We start from the raw sequence: 23,077 nt of genomic DNA on the forward strand, positions 1-23,077 counted from the left end.
AAGTTTGTAAAACTTCCTAAGTCTTTTCAAGAAAGGTGGTCTTAACCAAATTATCAGTGAAGAAACCTTTATCTTGTATGTTTGCTTTGAACTTTTCTGTTTTTTCAAGGGTTTTTCAATTGATTAAGGTATATTTAAAGACTATCATTATGTATACATGTGTACATATGCATAATGCATGCACTATAACCACATACACAGAAGTCTGTAAACAGTAAGAAACATCTTTTCTATTAACTTAACACACACAAAGACATTAGATACCAAAAGACCATGCAAGATGAGCATGTTGGAGTCCTTTCTACTGCCTTAAACCCTTTAATTATCTTTGTTGTGGCCTCTCCTACCCCCTATGAACTCCCTGAAGCTCCATTCTAGAAGAGTAGCTTAAGTAGAATGAGTAGATCATTCTAAATTCTACCCATGCCTCCATTCTGGTACCCATGACAAGTCCTTTCCCTGTGTTAACAAAAGGGAGGTGAAGTCCTTCAGACTGGACCTTTGGAGATATTATCAACTATATACCCATTGCTTAATTTCAATGAATATACTTAAAAACATATCTGACTCCTATAGGATGAGAAAGGGTAATAGGGATAAGGAAATTCCATTCTGCAGCACATATTTTTGTTAGTGAAATAAAGCTTGTAAAAGGATACCTGAGTAGAGTTGGAGCCCACATGGTTTTGGTCAGTGGGATTAGACAACATTCCTCTCCACATATGTCAGTTTGGATTATGATTAGATGTTTGTGGGTACTGGAGCAGAATAAATTGCCTTATGCACTTATCCATTTGCATTCTGTGGTTTGCACTGGGGCCAAAGCCTTCCAGGAAAAATTATTTAAACTCTATCCATTACTGAGGTTGAGATATACCTAACTGACAGAGAATTGGGGGTCCTAATGAAAGTTAGATTTTAGGAGGAGATATGCCAGAAGAGGATCCACCATAAGGGAATAATATACAATGAGTTAGACCAGTAACAGCATCCAAAATAGTAGCAGGATATTGGTTGGAGATATGGCAAATAGCCAAACTGTCCCAACCCAACCACCCCAGTGGAATTAGTCTGCAGGTGGGGAGAGTGGAAAGAGGCTATTTGTATGAATTTTAAAAATTAGAGCACTTTAGTACTCAGTCAACTTCATGTAGAGCCCTCTTGACCCCCAACACCTTTTCTTATCTTGAAAAAGCATCCTTGCCTGGGTGAATAGATGAAGAACTATACCAGTAAATCAGTCATCAACAGTTATGGTGACAAGCAGTGTAAGTGGTACCCGGGGCAAGACAGTGTAGGTGACTCTACTGAAATAGTTCTACTTGGGAGTCTTGGCTTCAAAGTTAGGGCTTGACTAGGTTCAGAATTTGAGCAAAAAAATCATTATTGCTAACCACTGAACACTGGGGCCCAAGTAACTTAAGACTCCCCTACCTCCAATTCTGGCAATTGAGTAGAATTTATTACAAACTTTCTATCTGCTTCCTATGAATGAATATAGAGTTCTAGATTTACTGGTGTCAATTCCCAAGAGCTAAAGAACATCAGGAACATATCAGTAATTGAACAAGTTGGGTTCCTTATTTATTACAAACAGGGAGAAAAACATACCACTGGGAAACATGGGCATCTCGGTAAGAGGGTATTAAAATTTATTTTAGAATTTGGGCTTATATTAGCTGATGTGGGGGAGAGTTTAGGGAAGCACGGCCTTATTTGGGATTGGATCCTGTCAGAAAGCAGAAGTAATTCAGCAGTTGGGAATATTAATAAATCTTATCTATATAACAGGAGGAATCAGGTAAAGCTTAGCTTAAGTGGCAAAGAGAGAGCTGTAACTCACATTAGCCAGGATATGTTTGTTCACCTCCATGGTTTGGACCATGTTCATGTGTTTGTGTTCAGACATGGTTGTATATTAATCCATTGTTTTTGTTTATTTTATTTTATTTAATCCATTGTTTTTGTATTTGATCTATCACAGTCACAGAGTACTCTTATCTGATATTGGTATTCTGTGAAATTATTCATGCATAATGACCCACCAAGACCTAGCTGTGAGTAGTACGCCAACTCCCCAATGTCTCTTTCTTACTGGTGACAACATTAGCTAAGGTAGTTATAGTCTAATTTCAACAGCTTCAAAAATGGCAGATATTTAGTGGCAATAGTGGCAATGAAATGGAATCCTTCATAAAAATTTTGGGTCTAAGGAATAGTGCAGCCAAGTAATTACTTCCAAAGTGATTCCTAAATACCTAGTATTCCCCTAAAGATCCTGGAAACTACATGATCATCCAATAACATATTGGATTTCCTGTGTCTATGCAGATAGGGTCCTAGAGAATCTAAGAGTTAATGTGAAACCTGGAATAATTAAATGGGCAGTAACACCTATGACATTTAGATTAAACATATGTACATTTAATCATTTAAAGAATAGTAGAGAAACTTTTATATTAAATTATTCATCATACTTTGAATAAAAAATATTTGTAATTTCTACAAAATCACCACATACATGACAACACTATAGTGGACATCTGCTTTTGGCTACCCAACATCTATCCCAACACTTCTTATAAGAGGACCCAGAGTTTCCTTTGAAAACAATCCCTCCACCTTCCCAGCCTGAGTTTGGGTGAGATTCCATTCCAAGTCAATCAACATATCTCATTTCCTTAGTTGCAATGATTGGTTTAAAACTAGACACAATTGAGTCTTAAGCCAATTAAGATGTACATTTATCTGACTACTGTGGTTGGTAGAGATAGGCAATATGACCCCAGTCGATGCAAATGAAGGTGAATTTAAGGACTTTGGCTCAGAATGTTCCACTTTGATATAAGGATATGAGATTGAGAAAGCTGTAGCCATTTTGTAAACCCAAGGAGAGCTAGCCTAGGGATTGAGCTAACTTAGAGGAAAGAATATAGAGAAAAAAATCTGGCAATGCTTTGGGAGTTCTGGGTACAGCTGGATCTACTCTGAGTAGCTAAATTACATAAACTAATAACTACTTACTGTTTTAGCCAATTTCAGTTTGGTGTTCAAGCACTTTAAACAAAAAGAGTGCTGATAGAACAAATGTGTAAATTAGTAACTTCTGACTTGGGAAATATACTCAATTAAGCAAAATTCCTATTATACAAAATAGTAATATAATACCAAATAACATGGTCACCAAATCAGTTCAAACACCATCAAGATCCAAAACTTTGGATACCATAATCTGGTTTTTGTTTGTTTTTTAACATTATGATCTGGTTCATGAGTAAAACCATCTTCATAACAGGGTACTTATGCAATGTTCTCTCCAATGCTAACAGTGACCAAACTCATAAAAGTAAATCATAATCTGCTTTATAAAACAATAAAATAGGCTATTTTTAAACTGTGAATGTTTAAGGTTTTTTGACAAAGCATGAAAAAGGTAAGTTTCCTAACAGACTTATAGTAACAAATACATTTTGTCCTCTGTCCTTTGATTTGAAGATTAAATTGCTGCAGAATTTTGACCCTTTGTAACTCTCTGCATTAAAATTTTCACTTTTGCCTTCAATTGTAAATTATCCTATAGTTTCATAGAACTATGGCAGAAGAACATTTCTTCTAAAGTTCACCACATATACATTCCTATTCATAACACTGGAACAAAAAAAAAGTCATTTACAGTCTGTATAACCAGTCTCCAATATTCAACTAAACTACATTAACTTAAGGCTCTCACAGACCAAAAAACAAAACAAAACAAAACAAACAAACAAAAAAACACCTATTTTGCTTTTATTCATACTGGTGGAAAGGTATTTTATAATTGTAACCTTCAAAAGAGTCTGCATACTAAAATTTCATTCAAGAATATAAAATTAAATTTCAAATAATCTAGGAAAATGTAGTAAGAGTCTACATGGTTGCTTCTTTATGAATTATACATTGTCTTTCATTAAAATGGATCATACAGGGGTGCCTGGGTGACTCAGTCAGTTAAGTGTCTGACTCTTGACTTCAGCTCAAGTCATGATCTCAGGGTCCTGAGAGGTGTCAGACTGTTCAGTGGGGAGTCTGCTTGAGATTCTTTCTCTCCTTCTTCCTCTGTCCCTCCTCCACTGTGTTCTCTTTCTCCCCACAAAATAAATAAACCTTCTTTAAAAATAATAAAACAAAAAAAAAATAAAATGGATCATACACTTCTCTTCCTGTCTAAGCATAATCCTTCTACCTCTGTGCTAAATCTCATTTACTTCTTCCTTTTCAGGGATCTCCTGATGATTATCTCTCTCCTCTATATGTTCAAAATCCAAGTCTTTCGCATTGGGAACAAATAATAATTAAAAACTCTGTAAACTGCCTAGCACTAGTTATTAAAGTTTCTCTATTCCCTTTCATTACCAATTTTCTTGCTGTCAGCACTTTTCTTGCCAATCACTCCTCAGTCTAGGGTAATCTGTCTTCTTTCTGAATGGCTCCAACAAAGTAATCTTGCAGAGGTCACTGCTGATCTCTATGTTACTTTTCAAGCCTTATCTTATTTGACACCTTAGAACTGTAGGCATTTGCTGACCTATTCCTTTCTTGAAAGACCTTTACACCATTGGCATAAGAGTCACCAGATACGTGTGGTCTTTCTCCTACTTTTTTGACTGCTCTCTCTTGATCCTTTACCCATTTTCTTACATGTCATTTCTGGCCAAGATTTCTTTTCTTCTCACTCTAGAGTCTCTCTGGTTTTTCTATTCCACTATCTCAGAGTCTTTACCATCTGTATTTTGATAACTCCTGATTCTATATCTCTAGTCCAAATCTCCATTTTGGGCTTTAGAACCACATACTCAACTGCCTATTCAATAGCTCTAATTATATGTCCCACAGGTTCCTCATTTAGTTCATCTTAATTTAATTCAGAATATACTCTTCCTCATGTATGACCTCACCATTCACCCAGTTATCTAAGCAATAAGCTGACAGGATCCTTAAATCCTCCCTTTTCCTTATGTTGCACATCCATTCAACCACCACGCAGGGCTTTGTAAGCTGCACCTTTGCCTCAATAGCAATAAAAAATCACTAAAAATCACGTAAGCAGTAAAGGGACAAGATCATATTTGTACAGTAAGTAGAAATATTACTACATAATTGAGGATCAGAAATTATTTTGACCTGAACTGTCGTAGAAAACATGAAGGAAATGACACTTTAATGAATGCATGTGCCAAATACAAAAACACATTGAGGAAGAGTGTTTTTTCTTTAAACCAAGTGTTAAACACACTAAAAATGACAAATATTTTTATCACTTCAGAAAAATCTGTTCACTTAGCAGTGCTGTTTTCATCCAATACCCTATTTTCCCTGTCTTTAGCTGATTGGATTACCTGTGGATATGTGACTTCAGAAAAACCTTACCACAGGGGCGCCTGGGTGGCTCAGTTGGTTAAGCAATCCAACTCTTGGTTTTAGCTCAAGTCATGATCTCATCAGTTGTAGAACTGAGCTCTTCCTAGGAGAGGGCTCCTCACTCAGCAGGGAGTCTGCTGGAAAGATTCTCTCCCTCTGCCCCTCCCTGCCTCTTGCCCTGGCTTGCCCATGTTCATGCTGTCTCTCTAAAGATAAATAAGCCTTTAAAAACAAACAAACAAACAAAAAAAACACTTTGCCATAGACTGGATTAAGACAATTAAGACCTTCTCTACTAGGCGCATAGAATGAGGATAGCTAGTCTCTCTCTACCAGGTTCTTAAACTAATATTTTTGTTGAAAAAGCAGAATTTACATTTGATGAGAAATTTTTGAGTACTATATACTTAAATAAAAATCTCAGAGAGAATATAGTATTAGAAAATGTGAAACATTCTAGAAAATAAATACCTTTCAACCAAACAATTGACTTCTTAGAAATCCTACAGAAATAATTTTTTAAAATTAGGACAAAGATCTGAAGAGGGACAATGATGTTCACTACTGGGTTATTTACAAAAACAAAAATTTTAAATAGCAAAAAATTGGAATAACTATATGTTGAACAATAGAAAATTGTTTAAGGATATACACAAAACATTAACAATGTTTATTACTGTGTAATGATTTTCCTTTTGCATTTTTCAAGTTTTCTAAACTAAGTATATATGCCTTTTCTAATCAGAAACAAATAAAAAAAAACTCAACAGAGAAATCTCCTCACCACTTTAACCAAATAATCAATCTTGACATCACAACAATGGGACAAACTGATATTATTTATCTCTAAAAGTGATGCATTATATCACTCATGTAGTGATTTTTGCCCTAAAAGTTTTTTTTTTTTTTAAGATTTTTTTTATTTCTTCATGACAGACAGAGAGAGAGAGAGAGGGGCAGAGACACAGGCAGAGGGAGAAGCAGGCCCCATGCAGGGAGCCCGACATGGGACTCAATCCTGGGTCTCCAGGATCATGCCCTAGGCTGAAGGCAACACTAAACCGCTGAGCCACCGGGGCTGCCCTGCCCTAAATGTTTAATTTAGTCATGAGAAAACAATCAGACAAACCCATATTGAGCAACATTCTACAAAACAACTAGTGTGAACTATCCAAAATGCCAATATCTTTAAATACTCCAATTCTTTTAAATTAAAGGAGACTATAATTACATTATAACTAAATTCAAAGTATGATCCTTAACTGATCCTATGTGGAAAAAAACAATTGTTAGGAGAACTGGAAAAATATGAATATAGGCTATATATCAAAATACACTATTTAATATTAAATTTCTTGAATGTGATAATGATATTGAGGTATAGCATCCATGTAGGGTCATGGCATAAAATGGTATGTAGCAGATTATCCTTGTTCTTAGGAGATACTTGCTATTATGCTATGTATTTAGCAGTAATGTGTTACGATGCCTGTACATTAACTTTAAATAATTCAGGTAAAATAGACATGCCTGAGCATGCACACACACACATGCATGCATGCACACATGCACAATTATTAATACCAGCACTCTCAAGCTGTTTCTAAGGAGCCTTTTTTTAGACATTTTTTCTTAATCAGTCCCCCTCTTCCCACAAAAATGTTTTTAATTGTGGTAAAAAAAAAAAACCCATAAAATTTATCATCTTAAGCATTTTTAAGTGTCCAGTTCAGTATTTTTAAGTATATTCATATTGTTGTACAATCTCCAGAACTTTTTTATCTTACAAAACTGAAACTCTATACTTATTAAACAAAACTTCCAACATCTCCCTACTCTACCCATTCCTTAGCTACCTTCATTCTACTTTCTGATTCTATGATTTTGACTGGTCTATATTCTTCATAGGTAGAATCATATAGTATTTGTGTGTGTTATTCGCTTATTTCATATAGCATAATATCCTCAAGGTTCATCGCGTTGTGGCATGTGTCAGAATTTCCTTATTTTTAAGGCTGAACAATATTCCATTGATTGTATATATCACATTTTGTTTATCCATTCATCCATCCATCCATGGACACTTGGGTTGATCCATTTTTTAATATAGTGAATAATGTTGTTAAGAACATATGTGTAAAAATATCTCTTCAAGATCTTGTTTTCAATTTTTTTGAATATATACTCAGAAGTGAATAATACAGTAATTCTATACTAATTTTTTGAGAACTGAATACTGTTTTCCATAGTTGCTACACCATTTTATATTGCCATCAATAATGCACATGGGTTCTAATTTTTCCACATTCTCATCAACACTTGTAATTTTATGTGTTTTGGATATGAGCTATCCTAATGGGTGTGAGGGGATAGTTCATTGAGGTTTTGTTTTGTTTTGTTTTGTTTTTCTCATTAAACTTTTGTTTTAATGGGTCTCAAAATTCTGTGACAGATTTTTGGTTAAGTTGTTTCCATTAAAAAGTACTTATTTTAAAAACTAATAACTTAAAACTGCAACACACACACACACACACACACACACACAAATCGTCCACAAAACATTCTCCTTTCCTTCTGAAGGTTTTACAGTGTATTGTTATCATTAACCAGGCTTTTACTATTAAACTTAAATGGCCAATTGACACAAACAGTTCTGAGACCGTTCTTCCACCACTGATTAAGACTGGGGTGGCAGGTATTGGGGATAATATTCATTTAAGCTTCTGAGCTTTCTGGGCAGACTTGGTGACTTTGCCAGATCCAGCTGCCTTCTTGTCCACTGCTTTGATGACACCCACAGCAACCGTCTGTCTCAGGTCACAAACAGCAAAATGGCCAGAGGAGGATAGTCAGAGAAGCTCTCAACATGCATTGGTTTGCCAAGAACCATATCAACAATAGCAGCATTCCCAGATTTCAAGAACTTGGGACCATCTTCCAGCTTTTCTCCAGGAACAATGATCTATGTTCTCCTTTAGCTCAGCAAACTTGCAAGCAATGTGAGCTGTGTGACAATCCAGCACAGGTGCATATCCAGCATTGATTTGGCCTGAATGTTTCAGGATAATCACCTGAGCCGTGAAGCCAGCTGCTTCCATTGATGGGTCATTTTTGCTGTCACCAGCCACAATGCCATGACGAACATCTTTGACAGATACGTTCTTGACATTAAAGCCTACATTGTCCCCAGGAAGAGCCTCACTCAAAGCCTCGTGGTGCATTTCCAAAGACTTTACTTCAGTTCTAACATTGACTGGAGCAAAGGTTACCACCATACCAGGCTTAAGAACACCAGTCTCCACTCGACCCACTGGGACAGTACCAATACCACCAATTTTGTACACATCCTGGAGAGGCAGATGCAAGGGCTTATCAGTTGGACAAGTTGGTGGCAGAATGCAATCCAGAGCTTAATGTAGGTGCTGACTTCCTTAACGATTTCCTTGTATCTCTTCTGGCTATAGGGTGGTTCAGTGGAATCCATTTAGTTAACACCAACAATTCGTTGTTTTACACCCAGTGTGTAAGCCAGAAGGGCATGCTCACGGGTCTGCCCATTCTTGGAGATACCTGCTTCAAATTCACCAACACCAGCAGCAACACTCAGGACAGCACAGTCAGCCTGAGATGTGCCTGTAATCATGTTTTTGATAAAGTCTCTGTGTCCTGGGGCATCAATGATGGTCATATAATACTTGCTGGTCTTGAATTTCCACAGGGAGATATCAATGGTGATACCACGTTCATGTTCAATTTTCAGTTTATCCAAGACCCAGGCATACTGGGAAAAGGCTCCCATCTCAGCAGCCTGCTTCTCAAATTTTTCAATAGTTCTTTTGTCAATCCCACCACATCTGTAGATCAGATGGCCAGTAGTGGTAGACTTGCCCAAATCTATGTGTCCAATGATGACGATGTTGATGTGAGTCTTTTCCTTTCCCATTTTGGTTTACATTTAGCAGTGGTTCTCATGACACCTGTGTTCTGGTGGCAAACCCATTGCGAAAAAGCCATTGAGATTTTGAATTGCAATTCCCTAATGATTAGTGACGTTGAGCAACTTTTCATGCACTTATTGGCCATTTGTAGATCTTTTCATCAAATCTTTTGCCCATTTTTAAACTGAGTGACTTTGTTGTTGTTGCTGAGTTGTAGAAGTTCTTTGTATATTGTAAATATACACATTATTAGAGAGATGATTTGCAAATATTTCTTCTCCTTCCATAGGTTGCTTTTTCAGTTGATCATTTCCTTTGATGCACATATATTTTAAATTTTGATGTTGTCTAATTTGTCCTTTAACTTTGTTGCCTGTGCTTTTAGCATCATACCCAAGAAATCACTGTCAAATCCAGTGACATGAAGTTCTTCCTCTATGTTTTCTTCCAAAACAGTTTTATAATTTCACATTTTATGCTTAGGTCTTTGATCCATTTTGAGTTCTTTCTTTCTTTCTTTCTTTCTTTCTTTCTTTCTTTCTTTCTTTCTTTCTTCCTTTCTCTTAATGTAGCATAGGGTAAGGGTACAACCTCGTTTTTTTGCTTGTTTGGTTTTGTTTTTGTTTGTTTGTTTGTTTTGTTTTGTTTTTTTGCATGCAAGTATCCCATTTTTTGTAGCCTTCTTGAGTCAAAACTAACTGGCTTTAGGTTAGGGATAGTTAGGTTAAAAAAATGGCTACTGGGATCTAACTTAACTTTTTCTGACAAAAGAAGAGCATTTATATATTTTAAAACCAACTGGTAATAAATATCAGCTCACTTCACTTAATCCTTTCAAAGATGCATTTTACAAATATGTTCATTTATTTCAATCTCAGTGCTTACTTCATAAAACTGTTTTAGAGAAGCATTCATACCTAAATATTCAATGATGCAACTGTTTGTTTGTTTGTCTGTTTTTCCCCTGGGAAAATCATCCAGTAGTAGCTAGTTTTGGAAATTTCAAGTTTATACATGAATTTTGAATTATTTGGTCATCTAAAGATACAGGCAGCAAAGCATCACTTTAGAACCTCATAGACTAGAGAGGTGAAAAATATTTACCATCAGTTAAATCCTCAAAATCTTTCCCCATACCACACATGCTTGAAAAAAGAAGATATCACTACTCTCAAATCAAAAGCAAAATCAATAACTCAGGTATCACTAATTTTTCTCAACCCCTTGGAACGGTAAAATAGTTACAGTTTTGAAATTATTCTATCAACTCGGCATTACTGTCATTCATAAAGTTATTCCATAATGCAGAAAAAATAACCATATGAGTGTTAAACATTTCTAGATTATTGTGTAGCAAAACAAATTCTGATCATCAAATCAATATCTTTTTTCCTTCCTATTATGCTAAATAATTTGATTAGGAACTGCAACCAAAATATAAACTACAACTATACTACAGTAAATGCTGTATATTCTTAGGTCAAAAGAATACTATTTCTTGTCAAATTGATAATCATAGGATGTAACCTGAATGACTACATTGCCATACAAAGATTCCACCACCCTCAAAAACTGTAGTCTATTCCATTTTAAATATCATCCAATATCCTTCAGTAACATTCATACACCACCAAATTACTTTCTTTGTAGAACAAAGACAAGCACTTTTAAAGCATGTAAAGTGACTTAATGTTGTCAAATTAAGTTAAGCAATGTAATGCAATTACTAAATGTACTGACTTCTTTAAAAATTGTAGAAATTAGAGAAAATGTTTCACTTTTATAATGTACATAAATAACTTGGTTTAAGCAAAATTGTTGGGCAGGCTGGGTTTTTTTGTTATTTGGGGGTTTTGTTTGTTCATTTGGTTTTTGTTTTTGTTTTTTTTTTTTGGTGGCTAGGGCTGAAATTTGATAGCCATTCCTTTTTTTTCTTTTTTAAAGATTGATTTATTTTTTGAGAGAGGGAGAGAGCATGCGCATGCATGCACACACAAATGGAAGGGGAAGAGGGAGAGACAGAATCTCAAGCAGACTCCATGTTGAGTGCATGGCCTGACAACTCGGAGCTCAATCTCATGACCCTGAGATCATAACCTGACCCAAAACCAAGAGTCAGATGCTTAACGGACTGAGCCACCCAGGCACTCCTTGGTAGCCATTCTTAAAGTCATAGCCAAATCCAAGATTTTAGTCATGGCTTGCATTCATCCAAATCAAACAAGAGCATTTGAAAATTGGATCTCTTCCCATCTCTGGTTTTAAGCTCATATTGTTAAAGTAGCGTACATTCTAATTTTGCTTGACAGCCACCACTGTCAGTGGTTAAGTGTAGATTTCACCATAGACAAAACAACTTTGATTTGAGTGAGGCAGCCTTCAGAACTGCCCATTGCCTGGACAGGCCCTATCCTACATTTGTTAATCAAAGTCCAATTATAAGTCTCCTGAACTTGTGGAATTAGGAGGATTAGGAAATGACCCAATGACCCAATCTTTGGACAACTGAGCATTGGGATAATTACTTTCTCTCCAGGAGATAAGGAGATTGAAATAAATTATACTGGTTCCTTCTAGCCTTAAATTGAATAAACAGGTGATTAAAAAAAACAAAAACACCTGAAAATGAGACTTAATGATGCACTATGATTAATCATTTCAGTTCCATTACTAGCTTTTCTATCAACAGAAATTATTAATTCACTCATTTACCTTAATGTATTTTCAATTGTTTTCTTCTTGTTTTCTCAACACCAAAGCATGTGGCTGTCTTTTAAGAAATATTCATCCTTCATCTCCTCCCTTCTTCATTCACTCATTCATTCAAAGGAGGATTACTTTTTTGTTATATTAGGAACAAGGCTGAACTAGTATATCAGGCACTAGGGATGCAAAGGTAAACAAAACAGGCATGGTCTTCACTCTCTTGAAATTGACAGTCCAACAGAGATGGCCAATATGATAAGCACACTAAAATTTCAATTATTTCAGTAATGCTAATAGCAAAGATTTTCTACAAACCTATAAATAGGGGCACCTTGGGGGCTCAATGGTTGAGCCTCTGCCTTTGGCTCAGGTCGTGATCCTGGGGTCCTGGGATCAAGTCCTGCATTAGGCTCCCCGGAGAGAGTCTGCTTCTTCCTCTGCCTCCCTCTCTGTGTCTCTCATGAATAAATAAATAAAATCCTTTAAAAAAAAAAAAGGACCTATAAATAGGGGGATCTGATCAAGTCAAGGAAAGAGAATGTGTCCCTGAGAAGGGGACCCTTGATCTAAACTCTGTTTACAGAAGTCATCCCTAACCAAAGAAAAAAAGGAGCAAAATAATCTATTCAAGAAAAGAGCACAAAGGCCTTACAGTGGAAGCACACATGTTGAACATGAACTAAAAGAAAACTCAATGTGACTAAAATAAAGGGGGAAATGCATGTTGTATATTGAGCCTGGAGAGGAAGACAGGTTGTATAGTCACAAAAAAGTTAGAAGCAAGAGACTGATATGACTAGATTTGTGCATTATAAAGATGACTCTGAAACGTGCAGATGGATTTGAAGGGAGGCCAACATGGTATATGAAGTAGGAGGCTATCATAGTAGTTCAGAGAAGAGCAAATCACAGGTAAATGAAGATACAGACTGGAGGGACGGTAAGTGGATTTCAGAAATATTTAGATAAAAACAAATAGATTTGGGTGATGGATTGGGTATGGGTAGTGTATCTAGTGCTTTATAAAAAATTACCTTAAAAGTTAGCAGTTTACGATAAATACCTCATAATTTTTGTGTCAGGAATCAGGGTACAAATCAGCTGGGTGCCTCTTACTCTGGCTTAGTCATAAGGTTGCAATCGAAGCACTGACCAGGGATGCATTTACCTTAAGGCTTGGCCAGGGAAGGATTAACTTCTAAGCGTACTTGTGTGACTGTTGATATCAAGTCCTCATTGACTGTGGACCAGAGACATCAGTTCCCTGCAACATGGACCTTTTAAGGGGGTACTCACAATATAGCAACTGGCTTTCTTCATGTAAGGATAAGTAGGGAGAAGAATCAGAGCAAGGGAGTGAAAGAAACCAAGCATGAAGGAAATCACAATCTTTTTGTAATCTAATGTTGGAAACGACATCTCAGCACCGTATTGTATTCATTAGAAACAAGTCACTAGGCACATGACACTTACAGGGGAGGTTACACAAAGGGCAAATATACCAGAAAGTGGGGAATCACTGAAGGTCATTTTGGAGGCTGCTGTATGATAGGGAGTGAGCGTGCAGGAGGCACTGTGGTATTAATGAGATTGGGAAGTATGGAAAAGGCCCAGGTTCAGATAAGTTATGTTTTGGACATGGTGAATTTGAAAAGACAAGGTACCTTTAATCCAATCAGCAAATATGTATTTATAAAACACCTACTATGTGTCAGGCACTACTTTAGTAGTTGGAAGTAGTTATATAATGATGAACACAGAAAAAACCCTTGCCCTCATCAAATTTACCTCTGATAACTAAAGACAGATGATAAATATATGAACAAATAAATTTAGATAATGATTAGGGTAGAATGGAAGCTAACACAGGATAAAGTTGTGAGTTTCTTTTCAGCTATAATGTTAAAATATGCTTTTCAGAGACCCAAATAGATTGCTAGAAGACTTAGATGTGGGGATCCCTGGGTGGCTCAGCGGTTGAGCATTTGCCTTTGGCTCAGGACGTGATCCTGGGGTCTTGGGATCAAGTCCCCCCACATCGGGCTCCCTGCATGGAGCCTGCTTCTCCCTCTGTCTGTGTCTCTGCCTCTCCCTCTCTCTAATGAATAAAATAATAAAATCTTTAAAAAAACAAAAACAAAAAAAGACTTAGATGTTCTCTAGATTCCTCCTGTACTCCCACTGACTTTTGCTTCTCCTACAGCATTTTCTTTTATAATTTTTAAAAATATTTTATTTAAATTCAATTTTCCAGTATATAGTATAACACCCAATGCTCATCCCATCAAGTGTCCTCCTTACTGCCCATCACCCAGTTATTCATTCCCCCAACCCACCTCCCCTTCTGCAGCCTGTTTGTTTCCCAGAGTTAGGATTCTCACAATGATTGTCTTCCTCTCTAATTTTTCCCTACTCACTTTCCCTCCTTTCCCTATTAGTTCCTTTCACTACTTCTTATATTCTACATATGACTGAAACTGTATGATGATTGTCTTTCCCGATTGAGTTCTTTCACTCAGCATTATACCCTTCAGTTCCATTCACGTCGAAGCAAATGGTAGGTATTCATCCTTTCTGATGGCTGAGTAATATTCCATTATATATATATATATATATATATATATATATATATACACCACATCTTTATCCATTCATCCTTAAAGCATTTATCTAAAAGTACTTGTGCAAGTCACCCTTTGCTAGGCCAAAAATGTGACCACCCCCCACCTCCAAGATGCCCACATGTAAATGTTTCCTTATTTGGGAAAAAGGTCTTGCAGAGGTGACTAAGAATCTGCAATAAAGTGATAACCCTGAATTATCTAAGTGGGCCCTAAACACCATCATAATAGTCCTTATAAGTGACACTGAGGGAAAACACACATAGGAAAAGAAGAGGCAGTATGACCAAGGAGGTAGACACTGGAGAGAGATGCAGTCACAAGTCAAGGAATGCCAGAAGCCACGAGAAGCTGGAAAAGGCAAAGAGCAGATTTTCCTCCAAAGCTTCCAAAAGGAGTGTCACCCTGCTGACACCTTGATTTTGGACTTCTGGCCTCCAGAACTGTGAGAGAATAAATTTCTGTTAAGCCACCCAGTTTTTGGTAACTTGTTACGACAGCCACAGGAAACTAATAGACCCTTCCAATGTTATTCCTTAACAATAGATTCCTGGGATTTATCACAAGTTGTACATACTTATTCACTTATTAGGTCTTGCCCCTATTAATGTGTAAGTTCCATGAAGACTGGGCCTTCCTTGTACACCTAGCTTTTGGCATAGTGTCTAGACTATATTACATCCCTAGAAATTACCCATTAAATGAATGAAAGCATAAATGTTCCCCAGGAGATAACAAGCCTTATAAGACAAGAGACCATGTTTATAGGCCATAATTCCCAAAGCCTCCAGCACACAGTCTTATCAAAAACTACTATTGTACTAGGTATGAGCTCTAAAAATCAGGGTTTCTGGATTCTAGATATTGTACTGCAATTTACAGGTATGTGGCAACCTCATCTTGGCCTTTGTACACACCTGGTATTAGATTTAGTGTGTTCAAATAAGTTTGTTCCTTATCAGTTTTTCTTAGCTCTGATAAGGAGCAGGTCCAGATACCATTCATTATTTTATGCTGTACATGATCCACAGTCATTGCATATTGTATGGAACACAAATATTTAAGACTTCTGGGTGAGTTCGAATACCAGGCTCAGTCATAACTAAAAACTAACATTATGCCCTTGAGTAAATTTGTAATCAATTCTGAAACGAAATACTCTCAACTGAAAGGAGACTAATCTTTAACCTGTGAACATGAGAACTACCTGGCCTGGAGGAGGGGCTCTGTGAGAGGCACCTGGTCATTAGTAACACTATACCCCTGACCTAACTCCGCCTTGAGTAATAGAGCATCAGACAGAGCTTTAAACAAGCTCCACCACTTATGGAGCCATGTCATCTTGGAGAGGCCATTTCACCTGAGTCAGAAAGTGATAACAATACCTGCATTCTAAGAGTGGTTCTGACATAGAAACTAAACGAAGTAATCAAATAAACTTAGGAAAGTGCCTGGCTCAATAATGGATGTATTTTCAGCAAAAAAAAAAAAAACAAAAACAAAAGAACAATAACAAAAACACCACTTTTCTTTTTAAAGTGCCTGGCTCAATGATGTATGTATTTTCAACAAAAACAAAACAAAACAACAACAAAAAAAAAAAAACTTTTTTTTTTTTTGGGAACACGTGCAGTGATTTTGAGTAAATACTTCTACTTCTTGGGCCTTCTAAACAACGAATGGGAATTGCGAGCTGACCCTCTTCGTGCCTCAAAGAAACAAGAGTTTGGGAACCTTCAAACCAAAGGCTACTTGAGGGTTCCATGATTCCATGACTCTTCAGCAACCTACGAGTTATCAGTGTTTACGAAGAGAGACCAGGCCGACGGGACAGGTTTTCTAGAAGAGTCCAGCACCTGCGGTAGCTAGCTCTTAAACAAGGCTCATTTTAGGCTTTTTTTTTCCGCCCCTCCCAGACAGAGCTCACGACCTCAAGAGAGCACGGGGCACAGGTCGGGCGGGCCACCACCTCCACGAGAGTCCCTGAGTTGCCTGGGCAACGCCGACGTCACCGCGTAGCCTCCTCGGTCCGTCGGCGAGCAGCCCAGCACAGCTCAACGCGCAGGCGCCTGGTGGGAGCCAATGGGAGCGGCCCGAAGGCGGGCGCCGCTCGGCCCCGCCCCTTTCCGCCGGAGCTCGGGGGCGGGGCGAGCGGGCGGTTGTCGGGGGCTCGGGCAGGGCGCCCCGGTTACGTAGGTTACGCAGGTTACGCGTCCAGCCAGTCCCCCGGGGCCGCCGGGAGCCCGCGCAGACCGGTGCGCCCTCGCTCAGCCGGGCGCCGCGATGGTGCGGGGCCGGGGCTCGACGTGGAGCTGAGGACAGTCGGGCCGACGCGCGAAGCCCTTCCCCGCCGTCGGGCTCGGGGGCTCTCGCCCGCCGGTTCCCAGCCGTCGGGGGCCCGCGTGACCTTCGTGCCCCCGCAGGCCCCGGGCCCCCCGCGGGAATGTTCAAAAATGAGTACCAGGTAACCCGAAACGGCGCTCCGACCTGTCTAGAGCATTCTCTTGGGGGACCTGGGTCGTGTTCAGGGTGGGGACAAAGCTCCCACTCCCCATAATTGAGTTTGTTTTGTTTTGTTTTGGTTTTTTGGGGGGGGGGTGAGAAGGAAAAGTACTGGATGAGTGGTCGTGACCACACCCTCCCCCCCCCCCCCAAAAAAAAAAAAAAACCAAAAAGGAAAAGATTAAGCAAACGACGGTGTGGGCATAGGATTGGGCTTTTTTTTTTTTTCTTCTTTTTTTTTTTTTTGGTTCCATCTCCAAGCCCCGTTCTTTTCAAAGCGTCTGGAGAGCCTGCGACTCCCGATTGAAATGCAGATCTTGCATTTATATTTATATTTTTGCATTTCAAGCCACAACCTGCGTGGGACCTCCTGGGTCAGAACTCGGAGGGCGGCGCCCCTTGACCCCGAGTTCTCTAGCCCGGTGCCTCGGGCGCTCGCTGAGGATGCGCGCGGACGCCTCGGAAGCTCTCCGGGAAAGGAGTGGGTGGGCCCGTGGAAGTGCCTCTGAGCCGAACCAGAAGCGGTTTTGCCCTCGTGCTGTTGTTGTTGTTGTTGTCCCCCCCCCCAAAAACTGGGGTCCCAAACACTTGGGGGCTCACTTGTGAAGATGCGGCCCTCGCCCCAGATCCAGGGAGTGAGTGAGGGCATCTGTAACCGCTCCCTCCCGTCGATGCTGATGCCCGAGGATGCCCTGGGGAACCTGCTGGGCCTTCCTCGGTCACCCTGAGGATCCTAGTGTCTCCAAAACAGGGCTTGCTCTTCTCACCTCACTGGACCCCTCCCTGGTTGGCTTGGCTTTCTTTTCTTTTTTCTTCTTTTTTTTTTTTTGACCCTAGCCTCATGCCCTTCCCTCCCTTCTACCTGAGGTCACGTCCTCCGGTTTACCATCTGTTTACTCTAGTAGCCCTGCGATTATTTTCAGCAGTTCCCTCCCCCCCCCACACACACACCCCATCCCCGTGCTGAAACTAAACTCTCTGTGGCCTCTACGTCTTTATACCAAATGCTACTTGCCTTCTTAGGAGTGTCCTCCAAGCAGTCAGCTGTTCTTTCTTCTACTCCCATTTGATGGCCATTAAATGTGTTAGAGCAATTTAAGACAGTTTTTCCTCCCAATTAATATATTTAAGGTATATTGTTACAAGAAAGCATATGGCCGCAGTAGAAAACTTGGAAAACAAGAGAAAGCAGAAGGAAGGAGAGGGGAGGGGGACAAGTATTTCACCAGGTACAAGGACTTTTCGTAAAAAAAAAAAAAAAAAAAAAAAAAGCTGCCTCAAATTTAAAATTTTTATTGCTATCCGACCTAACCCCAGAAACTGTAGTACTCTATAGGAACTCTTAACCACACACAGTTTGCACATAATACTGCCCGAGGAAGAAGAAATGTAGTGTCTGAAGTTAAAAGTGATTGTGTTAAAACTCAGAAACAAAAATATCTTTGTATTACTGAGAAGACTTAAAAGCTGGAAATTCTTTACAGAAATCAGGCAGATTTGCTCATGTGCTGCTTGTTATTCAAATAGACTATAAAAGAAACCCATCTTTAGTTTTCATTTCAGATTCTCAATTTCTTGCAATTACTCTTCCTCGGAGATAATCATCTTAATTCCTTTCTTTGATAATTAAAGCTTATGGATATTCAGTAATGTTTTAAGTATTTTTACATAAGCATGGCCCTGCATGTTCTCAGGTTTAGAATAGGGAACACATAGCATGTCTATAGAAATGCTTCTCTATTTTTCTTATATGAATTTTACAGATTTCCAAATTAATTTATATTAAATATATAAAAAGATCTTATCGGAATGCTCAGAATAACAGTCATCCTCCAATCTCTACTCATTCCTAAGCTTTTTTATTAACCAGTACCAAAATACTCAATTTGTCTTTTTTTCTTTTTGAATAATTATTGCTGGCACTACTGAGCCCTTACTACATACAAAGTATCGTGCTTGATGGTTTATGTCTACTATCCTAGGAACTCAACAACTCATTTTACAGATGGAGAATCAAGAGTTTAAATAACTTTCAAGGTCAGATAGTTAATAAATATCAAAGCTGATATTGGAGCTTGGGGCAATATGACTGGAAAGCTTGTAGCCACGGATAACATCAGAATTTATTAGCCTAGCTCTCGAGTTTAAACCCTTTAGTCAGAGATCAATAGAATGTTTTGTAAGCATTATTTATACATGGCAAGTAAATGAACCCCACATTGAAAGGTTGTAGGGTTTATACGGCATACTTTAATGTTTATCATTCTTTAAAAAAAAAAAAATTCTTTAAACCATATATCCAAGGTGATCCAAATCAGAATAGTTGGGGCTTAAGTACAATCAAGTTATAATGTAGGAGTTATAATAGGGATAATGTTTCCTCTGAGATCTACTTAACAGACAGATGCCTGGAACAGTGGTTACAGACTGTGGTGGATAGTATTTCCTCCTTAGCATCGCCTTTCACTTTAAACATGGCATTTTTGTTTTCCAGGGAGGTGCATTTGTTGAAATCTTTAGCGCTCAGGGCAAAAATCCTGGAGCAAAATGGAAGATCGTTGGCAGTCCATCTGTGATTTGGAAGGTAAATGTTAGAAGTTAGAGCTACCTAAATCCTGGAAAGAAAGAATGAAGGGTTTGATAAGGTTTCAGAACGGTTTTTATTGTTCTTTCAAAGACCATCTTATGACCCTGTTGGCTGCAGCTCTTCCAGAAATCATTCTTCAGTCCTTTCAAGACTTGAGCACATGGCTCGTAGCCCTTCTCTGCGGCCAAATCCTACTGTTATTTTAGGTGACTTCAGTGTTTGTGAGGAAAACCTCTGCTAAGCCTGAGCTGCTCAGTTTCTTGATTTCATCATTGCTAATGACCTCTTCACTTTCCGTCAGCCCCCATCCCACTGTCTTCCCCTTTACCCTTTCTTGGTAAACTGGGGGGCCTCTGAAATGATGAATAAGACCCTCTCCAACCTCGAGCTTCAGTTCTCAAGGCTGCCTGCTCACTTATTCTCACTATATTTGTTCTTCGACCTAATGGAAACCACTAGGCCGTTGGCCTTTCTACTTCCCCTGTGCTAAGTTTTATTTAGGCATGAATTTTCTCTGTCTTTGCTTCCTCTCCTCTCCAGCCTAGAATCCAGAGTCTGTGATTTCAGTCACTTCTGGGGCAAAACCATGAAGGCTCTTGCTCTTTGTCGTCACAGAGGCCAGCCGTTTCTGAATCCCCAGTCGCCTGTCTTTTCTGAGTGGGGTCCTGTGCCCCTCAGTAACTTTCAGGAAAATATTGATACCATCTCTGATTAATAACACTATAAATTCAACCCGAACTGCCTGGGAAGTTCTCTTATGTTCTCTTAGTCTTTCAAGTGATGATTTCTCCATTGTCTTCAGATTTTCAATCACCAACTCTCTACTCACCTCCCCAGTCTACAACCAGGACAGGCTCTATTCACTGACACACCAGAAGACCTCACGCCCCATTCCACAGGGAAAACTGTTGCCATCTCATAGAAACTACCTCAGCCTGCACCACCGGACCTAAAAACTTAAATCCATCCCTATCCTTTTCTCTTTCTCTCCTTTTCTATTCAGTCAGGGAAAAAATGCCTTTCTGTGGACCTTGTTCTATGGGTAACTAAAAAAGGCACTGTTAACTGGGTGCTTACTGTATGTCAGGCCCAGTATTAGCATATTACATATATTTATACAGTTGCCTTATGTGATAGGTATGTTATGCCAGTTTTCTGGATGCAAAACTGAGGCCACGGGAGAGTAAGCAACTTGCTTAAAATAATACAGCTCTTCCTGTGAATGGGAGATCAGTGATGCTGGAAGGGCATAGAGCAGAGAGCATAATGAAGGCTTCCCCAGGGAGATGACACTGGATCTCTGAGAGCTAACTATGCACTGTGTAGGGCTGGTGGAGACAAGAGTGTTTCAGGCACAGGGAAAAGCCCATATAAATTCCTTTTTTGGGAGGGAGCTTAGAATTTTTAAGAAATTGCAACAAGTCTACTATGGCTAGGATACAGAGAAAAGAGGGAGTGCAAGGGAGGAGGTTGAAGTTTGAAAAACCAAGCAGCTGGACACCTGAATGGCTCAGTGGTTGAGCATCTGCCTTTGGGTCACGTTGTGATCTGGGGTCCTGGGGTGGAGCCCCAAATCAGGCTCCCCACAGGAAGCCTGCTTCTCCCTCTGCCTGTGTCTCTCTCTCACTCTCTCTCTGTGTCTCTTATGAATAAATAAGTAAAATCTTAAAAAAAAGAAAAAGAAAAACCAGGCAGTGACCAGACTAGGTCGGGGTCTATGGACCATGTTGATGATTTGGGTAAGCTCTTAAAAGGTTTTAAGTTTATGCCCTACTTGTGTGTAGATGGAATAAATAATACATTCGGTCTGTGTGTGTTCATTTCAAATACATGAGAGATTCTGTTGTGATGGATATAATGCAGATTTATTTGAGTGTGATTTAATGTTCAGCAACCATTAGTTACAATGCATTTCTTAACATATACAAATGAGGATTGGAAGGATCTGTGAAGTACTGTAATGGGTCTTAATACTCAGGTTGGGAATTTGCTTCAAGATGAAAAAATAACCATTTACATTATCACTTTGAGTCATGGAAATCAGACTGTCACGTATAAAAAGGCCTTTTGTTTCCAGGTTTGGTTTTGTTGTGTTTATGTTTCTCCTACCATAGTTTTTTAGGTCACTTTAATTGTAATCCTTTAATTAGTACTGATTTTCAGTGGATGATATATAGAACTTCAGGTTAGAAGACTAGTAGGATGAGGCAATGATTAATTCCGTATGAGTCATGGCCAGACACTAAGGAACTTGTGGTGCAGATACAAGATTGGTTAGGTGGTTTTGTATACTGTAATGTGGAGTGATGTTCAGCCTGTGCTGTTAGGTAGGAATATGTAGATTAAAGAAGCGGAGGGGTAGCTGAATTCTGGAAACTCTAAATTAGTAACTTGGGAATCCCTGAAACTAGGGAATTTCTTATTAGGAGGAAAGAGTTTCTTGATATGATAGAGGATTTGTCAAATGACAAAGTGGGTCTTTGTTCCAGTATGTACGTATAAAGTATGTTCCAGTTCCCAGCTGTTTCCACGGTAGGAGTATCATCAAGGCCTGACTTTTAACTCATTTGAATCTGGGATTTTATTCCTGTGGGTTTGCACCTCCTATTTTATGATAGAAGCCAAATAAAATATGCTTTAATTACCACTGTTTTTTTATATTTGTTCTACAGGAGTTTGATAAAGAAGTTAAAAGTTTTGTGTTTGTCCTGGAAGGCAGCAGCCAAACAAACAAAATTCAGTTACCAAGGGAGAATAAGCAAATCCGTAAGTAAGATTTTTAATATTAAAGCTTAGCATTTGCTTCTTAAAGTTATACTTTTAGGTCTACTACACAGACATTAGTTTGACTTTTACTGGTATCTTTTAACTTAAAGTGATAAGTTTGTTTTTAATTTAGAAATTAACCTTATACTAGGCTTTATGTATGTATAAATGTTATATAAATATATATTAAATTGGGATGCCTGAGTGGCTTAGGGCATGATCCTGGAGTCCAGGATCGAGTCCTGCATTGGGCTCCTTGTTGGGAGCCTGCTTCTCCCTTGGCCTGTGTCTCTGCCTCTGTCTCTCTCTGTATCCCTCATGAATAAATAAATAAAATCTTAAAAAAAAAATTTGAATTACCTTTTAAAATATATATATTAAATTATATAGGTATATATAGTCTGCTTCACCACTGATTCAAAATATAGAAGTTTTTTTTTTTTTTTTTTAGATCTTATTTATTTATATATAGAGAGAGCACACGAGTGAGCTGGAGCAGAGGGAGAGGGAGAGGGAGAGAGAGAATCCTAAAGAGACTCTGCACTGAGTGCAGAACCCAA

General features: G+C 38.7%; 1 protein-coding gene and 1 pseudogene across 29 annotated transcripts in view; one reads left to right on the forward strand and one right to left on the reverse strand.

The window, feature by feature from the left end:
- Nucleotides 1–7,956: 7,956 nt before the first annotated feature.
- On the reverse strand, nt 7,957–9,344 carry LOC112913239 (elongation factor 1-alpha 1-like; annotated as a pseudogene).
- A 7,425-nt stretch (nt 9,345–16,769) lies between these two features.
- CFAP20DC (CFAP20 domain containing) overlaps nt 16,770–23,077 on the forward strand; it is a 239,958-nt gene continuing 233,650 nt past the window's right edge. For 11 of the 29 annotated variants that reach the window (XR_011994359.1, XR_011994362.1, XR_011994358.1 and 8 more), the window contains exons 1-3: nt 16,770–17,126; nt 19,659–19,748; nt 22,424–22,517. Coding sequence is in view for 10 of the 29 variants with exons in the window: in XM_025985448.2 (XP_025841233.1) it covers nt 17,106–17,126; nt 19,659–19,748; nt 22,424–22,517 (205 nt within the window). In the remaining 19 variants the exon portion in view is untranslated. The remainder of the gene's footprint in view (nt 17,127–19,658; nt 19,749–22,423; nt 22,518–23,077) is intronic. The other 18 variants (XM_072720563.1, XM_072720570.1, XM_072720556.1 and 15 more) reach the window with 15 other exon arrangements.

The sequence above is a fragment of the Vulpes vulpes genome, chromosome 9, assembly GCF_048418805.1.
Source record: "Vulpes vulpes isolate BD-2025 chromosome 9, VulVul3, whole genome shotgun sequence".
NCBI classification, from domain to species: domain Eukaryota; kingdom Metazoa; phylum Chordata; class Mammalia; order Carnivora; family Canidae; genus Vulpes; species Vulpes vulpes.